The sequence below is a fragment of the Rhagoletis pomonella genome, unplaced genomic scaffold (assembly GCF_013731165.1).
Source record: "Rhagoletis pomonella isolate Grant_MI unplaced genomic scaffold, Rhpom_1.0 Rhpom_scaffold_00002, whole genome shotgun sequence".
NCBI lineage: Eukaryota > Metazoa > Arthropoda > Insecta > Diptera > Tephritidae > Rhagoletis > Rhagoletis pomonella.
Genome location: NW_023458556.1, coordinates 12817357 through 12834052, shown reverse-complemented (window position 1 = coordinate 12834052; position 16696 = coordinate 12817357). Strand labels below are relative to the sequence as shown.

General features: G+C 37.3%; 1 protein-coding gene across 1 annotated transcript in view; it reads right to left on the bottom strand.

Moving 5' to 3' along the window:
* LOC118733097 (myb-like protein AA) overlaps positions 1 to 14746 on the bottom strand; it is a 91081-nt gene extending 76335 nt beyond the window's left edge. Inside the window, exon 1 of the mRNA XM_036462309.1 lies at positions 13014 to 14746. Coding sequence (XP_036318202.1) covers positions 13014 to 14363 — 1350 coding nt within the window. The 5' untranslated portion in view covers positions 14364 to 14746. The remainder of the gene's footprint in view (positions 1 to 13013) is intronic.
* Positions 14747 to 16696: the final 1950 nt, after the last annotated feature.

Below are 16696 nucleotides of genomic sequence, written 5' to 3'. Positions count from 1 at the left end.
TTTTTTTGTTTTTGCTGCTGTTGGTTTTTTGCGTTGATGCTGTAGCTATTAATGCAACTTTTTTCTGAAGCTAAATGCAATTGTTTGCGGCATTTGTTTTTCTGCAAATTTGGCAGCGCTGGAGCGTAACTAGTAGTATAGTAAAAAAAACCCGTTGCGTCCTTGGGGTAAAAATATGCAACAGCGGCAACAAAAAAATTAAAAAAAAAATATTTAAAACAAAAAATCTTCAACTTAGTATACTGCAGCGAATAACAACAAAAATGCCGAAAACATGCATAACTAGTAGTTGTTGCGTGTTGTTGTTGCTGTTGCTGTTGCTGTCATTGCATTGCAGCGGAAAATGCCAGTTTGCAGACATTTTTGCGCAACATTTTTTTTTTTTTTTTTTACTTCTTCTAGGTTGTCGTTCGCGCTGTGGCATTTGTTTATTTATGTATAGGTACATATAGACATGTTGCAGTTTTTATAAATATTTGCTGTAAATTATTTTCTAGTTTTTTGCTTTGTACATACTAGATACTAGCTGCTAGCTGCTTTGGAATTGAGCTGGTGAAATATTGCACAATCACTACACTAAAGCGAATTTTTTCCGATTTACTTGGTGTCGGTTGCGCTTTATTTAGCGCTCGCGCTTTTTTTTTTTGAAATGCATTTTTTTGTTGCTCAACCGGCAACATTTAACCGCATAACATTATACGTAATTTACAACACAATTGTTGGCATCTCCCCTCACTCAGCGTGGTGCTGCTGCTTTCAACACTGCGCCGAAAGAAAAATATATGAAAAATAAATTAAAACATACATAAATGAAAACATGACAGAATAAATTTATCACAGCAGCTTATCAGCGCTCAGTGATGTTAGTTTTTATGCTGCTGTTGCTGTTGCTGCCGATGCTGCCGATGCTGCATCGCTGGGCGCAAGCAGTCGCTTCGCGCTTGACATGTTGCACCATCGTCGCCACATTATTTTTGCTTGCACTGCTGCGGTTTTTGCAAGCGATTCCGGCAGGCAGCGCGCCTTAACAGATGGTTGCTAATTCACTTTTTTATTAGTAGATTTTGGCACAGTGGTATTGAAAATTGGTTTGATTGAGGAAAATTTCCCGGCTCAGAAAGTTGGGAATAATAAACTGCATCTTTTGTAAAACCAAATTTTAAAAATTTAAAGCACACTGGTGCAGATTTATTTTATTATTAAAATTTAGTTTTAAATTGAGAGATTTATATCAGATAATTTCACGATAAATGAGATGATCGCATTCTTCAGTTTTTTTTTTCAGAGGTTGCTGCGGCAGGTATGTGTTACATATGGGCACGGGACTAAATATTCAATCCCGATGCCGCCCATCCCGAAACTCGATTTTTAAGTCCCGAACCCGCCCATCCTGACGTGTTTCAAAAACGGAACCGCGGGTCCCGTGGGTGCCGAAATTTATCGCTAAGAAAAATTAACACGTATTTCAAATTGATTTAAATAAAAACGATAATGAAAGTTCTGGTATCTTCTGATTATTATTTTTTCTTGCTTTGCTGTACATTTTCGTCTCAATAAAACATAAAAAGTGCTTATTCATACAACGTTTTTAAGGAATATTTTCTGTATTCGCGGCGGTTACGGGTTTTATCGGAAGTGTTAGGAAAGGATTTGGCCCCGTCCCGCCTGCATTTTTTTTAAAGACCCTCCCGATACCGCCCTTCCGGCCATTTTGAAATCACGATGGTCCCGATGGCAAAACAAGTGCAAGTGCAAGTCTTAAGATATAATAGATTTTATAATTCCAACGAAAAAATAGTGCTGACTTTTTTTTTTTGTATAGGGTGTGATGCTGTCTAATGTACATACATATGTTTACTAGAAAAATAAGTCACAACAGCTCCGGTTGTATCACTGACAAAGATCGAGTGACTTTAAAGCTCACTTTACAGTTAAAGGTTGCATTAAAAGATATGATTATGTGTAAAGTAAAGCATTTTATTATAAGGTTTAAATTGGTTTACAACCAAGAAACATGCATACGTCAAAAACCGATAGTAGAAATTCTTAACTTTAGACATAGCTTCATTTTTAATCCGACCTTTAAATATAAAGTGAGCTTTAAGGTTAAAGGTTACTTCAGAAAACGGCCCTTAGAACTCTTAGAAACCTCGGTACAGAGGCTTTAACTAGCGCATCTGCTGCTGTGAAATCCTTAAGCATCCATCGGTTTTTATTAACTATTCAAAGAAAGTTAGTTCAACGAGCCACATTTCTCCCATTCTAGCCTACTAAATATTTCCAATAAATAACAAATCTTCAAACACTGTCAGTTTAAATTCGTGAAAATACAGACTACACCAAGTGCTAACTAAAGCTCATATAATATGTATGATGGCGTGCGAAAAACTACCTTTTGACAAAAATTTCACAATTCAACAACAACTCCCAAGTTGCGGTTAATCAGCAGCTCGCTTCGAGTACATCAACACACGTCTGGCGCAACGAAAAAAATGCAATGCGAGCAGAAAATGTGAGTGGAATAAAACTTGTATGTATAAGTTGAAGTTGACAACAAATGGCAGCAGAACGAAAAAACAGTCAAATTAATTAACTACGCTTTACCAAAGGGTTTATTGTTGGGCACAAAATACTCCATAACTCAATCCAGGCGCTCAAACGTATTAAAAATTCATTGTGTCACTGCAACCTTTGTGTGCCTTGTCACTTAAATATGTAAGTGATGACTGAACCCAGTTAACAAAGTTTGCTTGGATTCAAATTCATGAGCTAATTTTTTTTTAAATTTTCTTCTAATACCAAAAAATTACATCTGATTTGAGGAGATATTCATTATTACGATCCGGTACTAATTTTCGATCGGTCCGACCGTGTTTGGATGTAAGTTAAGTAAATTAGCTCGAAACTCTGAAATCAAACAGATTTTAGACAATATTTTTGCTTCGATATGCTTGCTTTGTTGGGCTTTGGTTAAGTAGACAAAAATTTCAGACACGAACTCAAACATCAGCATATGCAGCTGCACCATATGCATAGACAACATCAGTATATCATACTTACTATTTGCGAAATTGAAAATGGAGATTCATATGTACATTAGGGTGCAACACTTTCCATCCAAAAAAAACGAAACGAAACGTTTTTTCTACCGGAATTATAAAATGTATAACATTTTAAGACTTCCTCCAAAAATATTTTGGAAAAATATTAAGATTTACATAGATTGGCCGATTTCAAAGTATCTCCAAAATTGTGTTTTAAAATAAAAAAAGTGTTTTTTCCAAAATATTCACATCAGGTATTAAACGAGTTTAAACTTAAAAGGTTTGCATAAAAAAATTAAACTAATATTTTTGTAAAAAAAAATATTGTTTTTTTTAGATATTTCCGGTGAAAACCCCGTAACTTTTATATAGTGTGTCACCCTAATGTGCATGTATGTATGTATATATGTAAGTACAAATGTGTCTGCAGTTGCATACATCATTCTGATGATTTCATATCAATGTGGAGACCATGCAGCAATCAACTGCTCGAATTCAGTTAAATATTAATAGATGCATGCATGTATGTATGTATGTATGTATGTACGTGCAACTTTTTTCTGAATAACTGTCTGTGTACTTACTCCTGCAGCGACTTTTCTACGCCTCTCTGTTCTATTCACTGCCGGTATTTTATTTGGCTTATTAGAAAAATGGTGCACTCCCTGCTTCAACTTTTTGCTTGCTATTGCATTTTGTCTGAATACACTCATCATATGGTAGCTACAGCGAGCCACACATAGATATTTACGCTTTGGAATTTATTCATGGCATAAGCTTGTGTTAATTAAAATTTAAAGCCACTTTTGTAGAAGTTGTAAAATATTCCCAATGAAAGAATACTGAAATTTTTACTCATAGAAAATTCAAATTCTAGTCGAACATGAAACATTAAAATGATAAGGAAGACGAAGTAAGAAACTTCCACGATAAGGGGGTGACTCAGTTTATATGTGCAATAAAATGGTTAAACTAAAGTTGGCACAATGAAAAATTATTTAAATCAGCAAATAAATTTTTCATTTTATCTATTTTTAAATAGTTTTTGTATATGCTTGTTGGATTCTAGATTTTTGGGTAAATTGTTTTCGTACAAGCGCTTCGTACAGGGCTTCGAGTGGGAAAACAAATCCCTAAGAGATATAGAAAGCATTGTTCTGTGTGGGATGGATATACATATAACTGTTGTAGAATATGTGGATCAACTCTTGAAGGTATGTAGTAAATGGGCTATGGATTAAGCAAGGGCTTCACACAGTTGCAACTCTCAACTTTGACGGACATTATGTGACGACACTATTCGATTCTTCACTGTCGTAACTACTTAGAGGAAAAGAAGATAGCGACATCTCAACACTTTTCATACTTTGTAAAAAACTATTTAAATACCTCGGAGCAGCTCTCTGGTATTGTCATCTATCGCCTGCAAAAGTACAAAGGTACTTGCTATACAGCGTTTTTCGCTATAGCTTAGCAGTTACTTGTCGGAGTGGAATAAGAATGGAGTGAAGCTTTTGAAGCAAGTGTTCTCCTAACCATACCAAACCATATCCAACCTTGACCCCTATTGGAATTTTGAGAATGAGGTGGACATTATTTGTGAATTTCGTCGCAAAGCTGATGTCAGGGGGGATAATTTTCAATAAAAAATTGCTGAAGAGAAAAATAGCGAAATCTTATACCACCGAAGATAACAGCGAACTGATGATGATAATCTTGAACTAGCACATAAAGGGGATGAAACAAATGCAAAGGAAATATAGAAAAAGGTTATGTTCCTCCTTAAGTCTCTTCAATCGGCCAAATAAGAAGCGGCAATGGAAGTAAAATGAAACAACAATCGCGGCAGGCTTCTCGGTGAGTGTCCGTAGCAAAGCAAAATTTCGCTTTGCAAGTCGGAAATAAAGGCCCGCCTTTTTTAATTTTTTTAACTGAGTGACTATAAAAGCATTTTTACTGTATAAACTAAAAAAGGAACACTATAAGTTTATCAAATAAGCGACTTTCGATGCTAATGCACACAAGAGTTAAGCTCATGCAAATAATCTATGCGCTGCTATTAAATTTATTTCAGGCCAAACTTTTCTCAAAGCAACTCTCTTTAGAAGATTAAAATAGTTTTCAATCCACCGCTTTTGAATTGGATTTGTCAAAAATTTGGCTACGAATGTCAATGGTGAAGCACTATTGAAACGCTATTGAACAACTTCTTTTTACAACTTTAATTTATTGACGTCTAACTAAATAATAGAATTGGAGGAACAATGGACAAATATTTTAGATATTCACTCATACAAACAGACGTACAGGCGTATGTATATAGGTATGTATATATGTATTTAGATTGGCTTGAACACTGAAAAGCCGAACACGCAAGTAATTACGCTAACCTTTTTTTATAACTAAACGAATGCCCTGCTGGAACATCTTACGGGTTCGAAAACTTTTCATTGTTGAGACGTAAAGTCAGACCATTATTTCTACATTTTTATTTTTTAAGGCAAAAAGCAACGGTACAGTATGCCTGGTGTATTTTTGGGCAGAAAATATATCGTATCTGACACCGGGAAAAAATTCCGAACATTACTTAAAAATTTCTAAAGAGTGCCCAACAATTTTCCAAGAAATGCTAAAAAAGTTTCTGAATATAGGAGCATCTTGAAAGAGTTGACATCACAAAGCCTTTGGTAACCAGGGCATAACGAGACGCACTAAAGTAGTCTTGATGAGGCCTTGATGAGGTATGTATGTCATCATCAAATCTATATGCACATCAGAAACGATATGTCAACAGTTGTAAATATAGAAAGCGGAATAAAGCAGAGATTTAGACTCCTAAAGTACTCATAGGAACACCAGTTCCGAATCAGTTAATATATTTCTTTACTGGATCGTTACTTTTGACTTACGATGGTGTATAATTACGGTGACCCGATTTCTGTGGCTAAAAATCGGGACATGTCTTAAGCATCGAATCCAGACACTAATAAATTTGGATGGGCTCCAAAACTTCAATTCAAGTTAGAATCCTTTCATTAAAAATAAGTTTTAGTAATTATGAAAATCTAAAAAAACAAAATTTACTAGAAAACTAACGGCAATATAGCGAGAGTTCCAGTTTGACAGAATAAAACAAAACCAAAGATCATAGAAACTTGGGATGCTGGCTATGATTGTAGCTCCCCTATATTCTGTTCTTTGTGAAAACGAAAGTGCTGCCACGTTTGTACGATTTTTTTTTTTTGGGCCAGATTACAGGAAGACTCTAGTTAAATTTATAAAGAAAGTACTGAAAATCGGGATTTGATCGGTACAAATATTATAAATCGAGACACATATACGTCCCGACTTTTAAGAAATATTCAGCGGGACAATTTTCTCAAAATCGCTACGAATGGTCACCGTATGTATAATTGCACGTGTTTGTGTTCGAAATTTACGCTCATTAAGAATAAATGCAGCACAATGCAGTTGTTATTGTTAAATGCGATATTTATAAATGTAATTAGTGCACGAAATCAGGACAAATAAAACTCATATGTTTAAGCTAAAATCATATGGAAAGCACTTAAATACCTATAGGAGAAAATTGTGCTTCTACTGAATTATTATTGTTTAGCAAATAATAACAAACAAAAAATAAGAATAACCAACAAAACAATAAACGAAAATAATTTTTAAGTTAAAAGTAGCTAACTTGTTGACCCAATTTGTGCGTTCGTGCATGCCACTTACGTACATACCTACTTATGTGCCCATTTATGTACGAGTATGTATGTATGTATGTACATATGAATGAAAGTTAAACTGAATGTGTATAAAATGCATAGAAAAGCACACAAGCCGAGCCGAGCTGACTGGCTGCGCACTTTCGACAGCACTTCCTCAAGTGCCTTGCGCTCTCGAAAGTGTTCCACCGCAATGGGCGTTAAGTGCGTGTGGGCGTGCATGTGGCTATTGTGTTCTCCATGCCACAGCGTAATTTTGCTCATTCACTCTTCTAGGCCAACCGCAAAATTAAGTTGGAAATATACATATGTATGTATGTAGTGCGCGTTTGTGTGTGTATGCACACGAAAATTTTCAAATATGCACGCATAGAAATGCAGAGAGGTAAAATTTACTTGCATGCAGTACAAAAACAGTAGGTACTCAAACGTACCATTTCACTTCACACGAAGTTAATGCAAATGAAGCGCTTACGAATTATTTTTAACACCACAAAACAACAACCAAAATTTGCAACAACAACAACGGCAATGCAGTTTAATACGGAATTTTAACACCTAAGCTTCAACGTTGTATTCCTCCAACTCCAACGATGGCCATTGTGGCAACACTGCAAGGTGGTACTGAGACCCAGAAATGTTGCGTTTGCATTAATGCGGCGTACATATGTAACTACAGTTGATAGACACAACGTTTATGTGCTGCAATTTTCAATATTTGTCTACAAACCATAAAGCAAAGTTTGTTTTATTTTGCTGCTTAATTAGGGAATTAAAGTAAATAGAATACAAGGATTAAGTGGCAAATGTAAAACTTGTTGGTACTTACTTAGCAGCGAAATGGTTTGCAAACAAATTTTCCAAAGAGGATTTTGTTAACCAAATGTCTTTTGTTTTATTTGTTCAAAATTATGTACGCATAACTGCTTATAACTAATCTGTATTTAATGCGCCGAAATTGCTTAAAGTTTGCTTACGCAATGTTGCTTTCATTTCGTTAATGAATAAAATAGGTTAATGGCAATATACATATCGTCGTTTAAAGCACAAAACCGCGTATCAACAAAATGCAAACCCACGTATTTGAGGTTGCATAAAATATTTTCTAGAGAGTAAAAACACTCATATTTCAAAATGGTTCTTTTTTTATAAAGCAATCGCATTTCTGGCAAGTATATTTCAGAACGAATGGATAAGGCTTGAGCCAAAAGCTGGTGTGAGCAAATTCAATCAAATATCAGTTACGCGTAAATTACTCGCTGCTGTTTCCCGAGAGAATCCTAAAATCGGAGGATAAATTAGTCAGTTGATACCTATGTATGTGTGTACATATATTAGGGCGGAGTAATTTAATTTCGAAAAAAGTGTATGGCATATTCGAATTCAAGGTTCGATTCTTAGCAAACATTGTGAACAAACCGAAAGCTGAAAGAAATCAATTTTTCATTTACACAATTTTATGTTTTCTTCATACAATATACTGCTTCTTCTTTTGAAAATTGAAAAATTAATCGTAGAATTTGAATTTCCTATACACTTTCTTCGAAAATTTTGCTCCGTTATTCAATATCTATTCGTTCTTGTGAACCAAAAAACTATAATGGTTTTAAATTAGACAGAACTTTCTCTATCATTTGATACCCATATTGTTTATTTATAATTTTTTTAACTAATATATCCTTTAAGTTTTAAAGTCCTTTAAAAAAATATTGATGTCGAGTGAAAACCTAAAAACGCAGTTTTACTATATTTGGCCCATAATTTCGGGAGTATATTGATTGTTTCGTGTTATTAGTGGAATAAAAATAAAATTTTACATAATGAAAGCTACGACAGCGCATAAAGCGTCCCAAAACGCTTGTTCACTTATGCAATCAATGAACTATCAAATATCATGAAAAAACATACGACACCTTATTTACACAACCCATTGGCAATACCAAGTTAATCGTGTAACTAGGCACCACAAAGCGAGTGTTTTACCTTGAATGATACGACCAGTCACGAACTGCCAAGTAGTTGCCACCAAAATGCTAGAAACCAAACCAAACACAGTCAAGTATCTGACAGCAGTTTTGGTTATAATCTAAATGCAACTTGCTTTAGGCGGCATGTTGCACGCACACAAATAACTGCACATAAACACTTATGCAATCATAAATAGTAAACATGCTTTTGTGAAAGAATGCCCCAAAGGAAAAACTTGAAACCACATTAAGGTCAGCAATGGTACCAACTACAAAAAAAAAACGACAAAAAAGCTACTTAAAAATGTGAGATCTAGGAAGAACAGTTAGCTAGTAAGGTTAGTTAGGTCTGGGTTTTTTTTAAGCTCACATTTTTGGTTTTGTTATAAATTAGGAGTCAAATTAAAATAATCGCCATACAAACGGTCTTTAATGTTTTTTTTTTATTTCGTTAAATTCTTGTAGGGTTATTACGAGTGGTGTAAACTTGTTTTCCCCTTCTTGTGTACTGCTGCACCAATATATCTCCGTCACAACAACTGAAACTGTTTGCCCGCGAGCTTAAGTAACTGTCAGCTGAGTGACTGACTAACTGTCGTTTAGCCACTTTTCACTCAACATAAAGCATCGTTCGCACACATGCACATCCATACAAACAGGCAGTACTGAGTGCTCGAACCTGTTGACGCCTGCTTATTCGCAAGAACCCACAGCCAGTGGCCATCTCTCGGTGAAAATGTGTATCTATCTACACCAACTACTTTTAATGCCTAATTGACGTTCGTGGTAGCTCTACACACGCAACTGGTAATCGCGATGCTTCAGCTGTGTAGTACATAGTAGTGCGAATACCGTGCACCACCTGCAACACTTTTGCGCATTTTAATGGCCTGCTTAACGGACGGGTACATTTTGCTACAAGTAAGTACAATACATATATAACGGCGCTTGAAGGCAGTAACTTTTGCAGCTGCTCTGGGCTATCTTTCACTTATTTGCAGTTAGTCTTAATGCTTCTACTTACTAAATAAATGAAAATGTAGAAATACAAGTATAAAATGTTCGTGATAGTTGTATTTAGATGACTTTTTTGTTCGTAAATTAAGTGAAAAGTGCACGCTGTTAGCATTCTATCTCTGAGCCGAAAACATTCAAGAAATGTAAATTAAATGAAGAATCATCTTTAGTACGTTGAAAGGTTTGCAATAGTTACGGTTTTCATGGAAATATCTGCTATGAAAGGTAATAGCAGTGGACAGCAAAGAGTCATAGCATTCGCGGTTCGGCACTCACATCATTGCTTGCAGTTATTATAGCGAAGAAATAGAGAACTTCGTTGGTCAGCCGTGAAATCCAATGGGGAATTGCTCTTGCCAACAAGTGCTGTTGTGGACTGAGGTGGCGATTGAGCAGTAAAGTTCTCCCTCAACGTACCAAAACCAAACTATATGAGTCGTTCATGGCCATAAGGTGCAGAAGCATAGATAATGACCCCGTTCGCCCGGTGATAGGACTCGACATTAGAAGGAAAGTCAAAAAACATTTTCAAGGAAAAGTAAATTTTTAATTAAGATAATTGATCGGTAAAATCCTCGACTAGTTATGGGCACTACATTTAGATTCTGACTCAAGCTGCTCAATAGTTTACATATTTGGAAATGGTTTTTGATCTTGGCCTACTTATGTAGGTAACCAGGGGCTGGATCAAGGCTTTAAGCGTTTCTAGTCGCGAACAGAGCTTACCTAGCGTATGGTAGATATCTGCCGGGTAGACGTTCCCGTCCGTGCGGAAATCAACTATGAACACAAATCAAACCAAAAACCTAGAGGGGCCAACCCTCCTAAAGATTCGGAAGGCCATTGGACCAAGACACGGGGATCAAAAGTGAAACCGGGCCAGGGTTATATAGATAACCCAATACAAGATGGCGCCAAGGCTAAGGTAACGACACCGTATCGGGTACTAAAGGCACAAGTGGAATGTCGAAGCAGGTGAGCGAGCCCCACGAGGTTCATCTCCCACACCCCCGACAAGCAGGCAAAATAAGTCCACGAACGCTTTACAAAAGCATTCAAATAAGTTCAGAACACTGGGGTCTTTCTTTTGCAGAGGTTGCGAAGCAGAAAATCCTCAGCCTCAGACTGGCTGACACCACGAACTGGTTCAAAGAGTAGTAGGGGTTCTGAGATTTCTGCGCTAACGCAAAGAGAGCAACTTGTAGGCCTAAACGTGCTGAAGAAAAAGCAGCAGCCACGCGAGCCTAATCTTTACTAATTAAGACACTTATAAAACTGAGCTATAAAAGCAAATTTAAAGCTCTCAAAACCCTAAGAAGCATTCTACAACATCTGCAAGTGATACTCTTTCAGCAGTCTGGGGACGGTATTATGTTGGGGTAGCTGATCGGACTAAACCTGTCTAAGTCACATCACTTTGTATTTAAGTTAACTTATATTAAAAAATTCGTAAACTGTTACCACACCCTACTGCCTCTTGGTTAGTCCTGCATGAATGACACTCAGTGACCAGCAATCTGAACAATTAACGGCTGTGCTCGCATTGTCACCCTCACCCCACTATGTATGTATGTACGTCCATTACGCACGTTTGACTCCATTTTACCGCGCGTTGTTAAAACATAAATTAAGCTAATGAAGTGCATGCCGACTGCCACAGTTTCTTCTCCACTTCAACTCAAGCTTGTTAAACATCAATTTCACTTTAAATTTCCTTTTCCTTCTGGCATCAAATTGTTTCTTTTTCCTATTCTTAAAACGCGCCAGCTAATTTTTTGTTAGTAATTTTATTATTATTTTTTTTCTTTTACTTTTCATTAGTTCACTTTAATTACACTTGACTTGCTTAATTGGTGAAAGTCTTCCGCATTTCTTCTTTTCTTTTCATCATTTATTGTCTTTCGCTATCCGCCTCTTGCATACCCATTCCATTCATTTCTATTCCTTAAATGCGTATACAAATAAGTTTAACGCCAATTACCCACAGATAGACAAACAGCTTTGTGGTAATTAACATTGAAAAGCGAATGTGGTTGTTGTTGTTGCCTCACTCGCTTTGTTAGAGGTTTTCAGTCGCTTTTGCTTTTGGCAGCAGCCGCAGGACCTATGCATGTATGTATGTATGTATGCAAGCTTTTGGCATGCCTGTTGCATATTTTGTATGGCTGTATGTATGTAAATACAATATCGAATACGTATGTATGTATGTATTTCACGAAGTCATACAGCACGCACGAAACTCTGAACTCGAATATGAAAAAGGAAATATACTTGGCTTAATCAGAGTTTAAAGTTGATTTATACTGTACCTTAAATTCAATGCTTCGTGAAATCTTCTATATGTATTTTTAAATTAACGTGGATCAATTTTTGAATGAAAAAAGGCGATAAGCTAGATGTAAGTTGTGCTTGCAGAAGGAATTTTTTTCTTGTTCCAAAGCATGGATGGATTTATATGTACCATACACATGCTATTTCAAGGCTTAATGGTACAACATTCAAAGTGAAGATCGCATAAAAACATTTCGATTAGAGGAAGCTTTTTCTATGCATGTAAAAGCTTATTGAAAGTCTATTGATGCTTTATAAAGCTTCTACTACAGAATATGTTTTGGCCCTGGTTAAAAAAAAATACATCCCTTCTGCCTGAAAGCTTTTTCTTACGTACAAATAGAAAACGTACAGAGCTTTTTAAAGCTGTGTTTAAATCGGTGATGGGCATCGCCTTGCCGGCGTTCAAAGTTCTTCTATGCGTTCTATCAGAGCTGGACGATAATGGCTACGATTACTAAACGACTAGGATTGCAGTAATCCCAACAAGCTAAAAAAACAAGATTACGATTACAGTGATCTTTCATCGAACGAACTTAGATTACGAGTACGGTAATCGTAATTTAAGAAAAAAACGCAAGCGATATTTAAAAAATTTCTTATTTGTGCATAAAAGCTCGTAGGCACGAAAATTATAGAGGCAAAAAAATTCGTTTACGGTTTTTGGCGGTTAGGGCTCGATATGTATGCATGTACATATATGAGGTAGACACGCTAATATTCACATACATATTGTACTGCTTTCGCCTCTTTTGAAACTCCATACTGGTTTCGGTTGAAGCCTTGAAAATCTTGTGGTCGCAATTCAGTAACTTGAAGCTCGAATTGGCATCATTAATTAATCCTCTCCCTGCATGGGATCCTTATGCTTCTAACCATATAAAACCCAATACCTTATACATATACACATACACATATGCACTTACCATATTCGCATGGCCATTGAATGGCGAGTATTTGCCTGCCACATCTATCACAGAGTCCGTCGAGTTGGTCACCGCAGTGGCTGAACTACTCAAATCTCGCTTTTGTTGCTGTTCCTCGTGCTGCTGCTGCACAATGCCGTTGCTTGGCTGTTCCTGCTTTTCGTGCTGAAATCGTTCATGCGGCACACCGCCAAATATGAATGGACCACCAACATCGTCACCGCCAGCGGCCACTGTCTTCGCTGATGATGCCAGCGATTGTGGCCCAGCAAATGTGGCATTGCGGCGTGTACAAAAATCATCTTCAAAGCGTGACGATTTGCCCATGTAATGGCTAGGCGACGTATTACTAATGGTGGTCAGTAGACAATTGCTGCCACCGCTATTACTGCCGCTGCCACTAACACTAACATTGCCACTACCACTACCACTACCACTACCGCTACCGCTACCGTTGCAGGCGTTGCGCCCATAATAAGAGTAATCCCTCTCATTGAAGCAATTTCCCATTTCTTGTTGTTGATAATGACTTGAGTGCTGCTGCTGCTGCTGTTGTTGTTGTTGTTGTTGTTGTGTTTGCTGATGTTGAACTGTACTATTTTTGTCATACAAAGGCAACTGTCGTTGCTGTTCCCCTTGCCGTGGCAACGTATCGAATACGAAGTCATTCGACTTGGCAGTGGGCGAGGGCGGACTGCCGTAGGGGTAACCAATGTGGGGACTGCTGCGCAAATGCTCCGTGTATTGCTGTGACAATATATCGAAATCGTTAAAGCCGTGCAATCCCTTGGCGCTATCACGTTTCTGTTGTTGCACGTACGGCGAGATATACGATTTCTGTTGCAAGTGTGGTTTTCCTTGTTGCTGTTGCTGTTGCTGTAGCTGTAGCTGCTGCAAGTGACGCTGCGGTTGATTAATGCCAGTCGACTTCTTGTTTTTCTTTGTTACATTGTTGCTTAACAACATTTTTGGCGGCTTCCTATCGCCCAGCAGCGGACGCTGTGAATTGTTGCATGAATGACCGCGCTGCGTCATAATACCACTGGCGGCTGTTGCATTCGAATATAGCGACATGTTGTCATCATCATACAAGTCATCGCCATTCATATCGCCAGCTATGTAAGGATTATAGGGTAGCGACGACGACGATTGTTGTTGCTGTTGTAGCTGGTGGTGCGGCGACTGATGTTGTTGCAGATATTGCAAGTGTTGTTGTTGTTGATGATGATGATGATGATGATGGTGGAAGCTACCACCGATGGCAGCGGGTACTATGGGCGGTGATGGCGGCGCCGTGCTCGTTGGCATGGAAGCGGCGCTACTGAAAAAATTCGTCAGCTTAACAGTCATGTTGCCGCCACAAGGAAGCGCAGTGCGTGAGGGGGAGGGGAGTCGTCGTAGGCGTTGCAGTTGTTTGGCGGAAAGCTCTGAACACAGCTACACTGTGAGACTGTAAGACTGTTGCGGGCACGTTTTCAATTAAAATCACTGTAGCACAGTTGAAAAGAATAATAATAATTGCAATTGCAACTGGCTGGCGGAGGAGTCGGTGTTATGTCGCGATGACTCTACTTCCCTCCTCTTCCTTCTTCCTTTGCTCTCTATGTAATTGTGATACGGAATTAAGTCGAGTTGACAGCGTTTCCTTTGTAGTCAACATCAGCGGATGGCTTTACGAGCGTCGATGTTGTTGTTGTTGCGAAAAGCACGTTCAAACCAGGTACTGCCGCTGACAGCTGTTGCAAAATAGAAAAGAAAAATTAAGAGAAATTGTGAATAAGGTGTAGAATAACATGAATAAGGAATAAAAAATATTTTTTCAATTGAAATGATCAAAGGTGCAAGCGACGTACCAATAAAGGAGAAAAAAGACTACACAAAAAAGAAATAAGGAAGTTGAAAACGGAAGCGCAAACTTAAGATTGATATTCATTAGACCGGGTCGGCACTCATAGAAAACAAAACCTTACTATTGTGTACTAGCTAAGTTAAAGGCATAAGTTTGTGTTGAACAAATTTTTACGTCATTATAATTACTGTCCAGGCCGCAATCTCATAACACGTAAAATAAAGCTGAAAGGCTAATCTTATTAAGGTATTTAGCAATGAATTTTTATCATTCCTTGTCAAATTTGGATAGGAGATAAGCTGATTTCGACGCTGTGTCACATTCTGTGCCTTCAGTAAGGAAAAATGTCACTGAACAGGCACAGCGTCGAATATTGAAAAATATTTTTTTTTTTGCTTGTGAGAGCCAGCCTAGTGTTGAATCTCATTAGAGAAGCAAATTGAACAAAAAGCAGAAAAGGCAGGGAAAAAAATCGAGAAGTTAAATATATATTTCTTAAGGCCGTTTTTACAGTGACGAGTTAACTCTCATTCGGCAGTTAACTATAGGTTTGAGTTTGTGAAAACGGCACTTAGGCACTGAAAAATACTAAACATTTGATTAAATAAGTCCATTTTATGAATTTTTAGAGATTTATCTGAACTATTTTAATCATCAGTATTTGCCTAAAAGGTAAAGAATAATCATCGCTATATCAGGTAAAAATAAAAATCTAAAAAAGAACAAAAGATATTATTTCCTCATTAGATCTTAACGTCTATCGATGTTAACTTAGTTGCCTGAGAAAGAGAAAATACAGTGAGCGTTGAAAATATATATACGCTGACGTTTTGACGATTTCATTTATCTACATTTTTATACCCGAGCGCACTTGTGCACAAGGGTATATTAATTTTGTTCACATAACGGTTGTTTGTAACAGCCAAAACGAATCGAGATAGATATAGACAAATGTATACATAAATGATCAGGATGAAAAAAGAAATCGATTAAGCCATGTCTGTCTGTCCGTCCGTCTGTCCGTCCGTCCGTGTACACGATAACTCGAGCAAAAATTGAGATATCTCAACGAAATTTGGTATGTAGGTTTTCGTTAATCCAAGGTAGGTTGGTATTGAAAATGGGCGAAATCGGACTGTAACCACGCCCACTTCCCATATAACGGTAATTTCCAGAAATAACTTGGCACAGTTGTTGGCGTTGACACAGCATACTAAATGGCCGAAAATTTAAAAAATCGGACAATAACCACGCCCACATCCCATATAACGGTAATTTTCGGAAATACGAAAACTGCGATATTTTAGTAACTACTGAAATTCACTCAAAATTGATATTTACAATAACTTTCAGACGAAAAATAAGAATATTATAAATTTTTGGAAAATGGGCGTAGCCACGCCCACTTATGGTTACATGTGTATATCTTGGTAACCGCTGCACCAATTTCTTCCAAACTTGGCACAGTTGTTGGCCTTGGTACAGCATACAAAATAACCGAAAATTTTTAAAATCGGACAATAACCACGCCCACATCCCATATAACGGTAATTTAGAGAAATACAAAATCTTCGATAACAACAATTCTTTACCCAGAAATACGTTTATGGTAAAATTTTGGAAAATGGGCGTGGCACCGCCCACTTATGATCACATATATGTATATCGGTAACCGTTCAACCAATTTGTACCAAACTCGGTATTTTTATTGCGCTTGCGACACAAAAGCAAAACGTTGAAAGTCATTGAAATCGGACTAAAATTACGGCCGCTTTTTATATAACGGTAAATTTCAGAAATGCTTGAAACTGCAATATTTCGAAATTTAAGGACG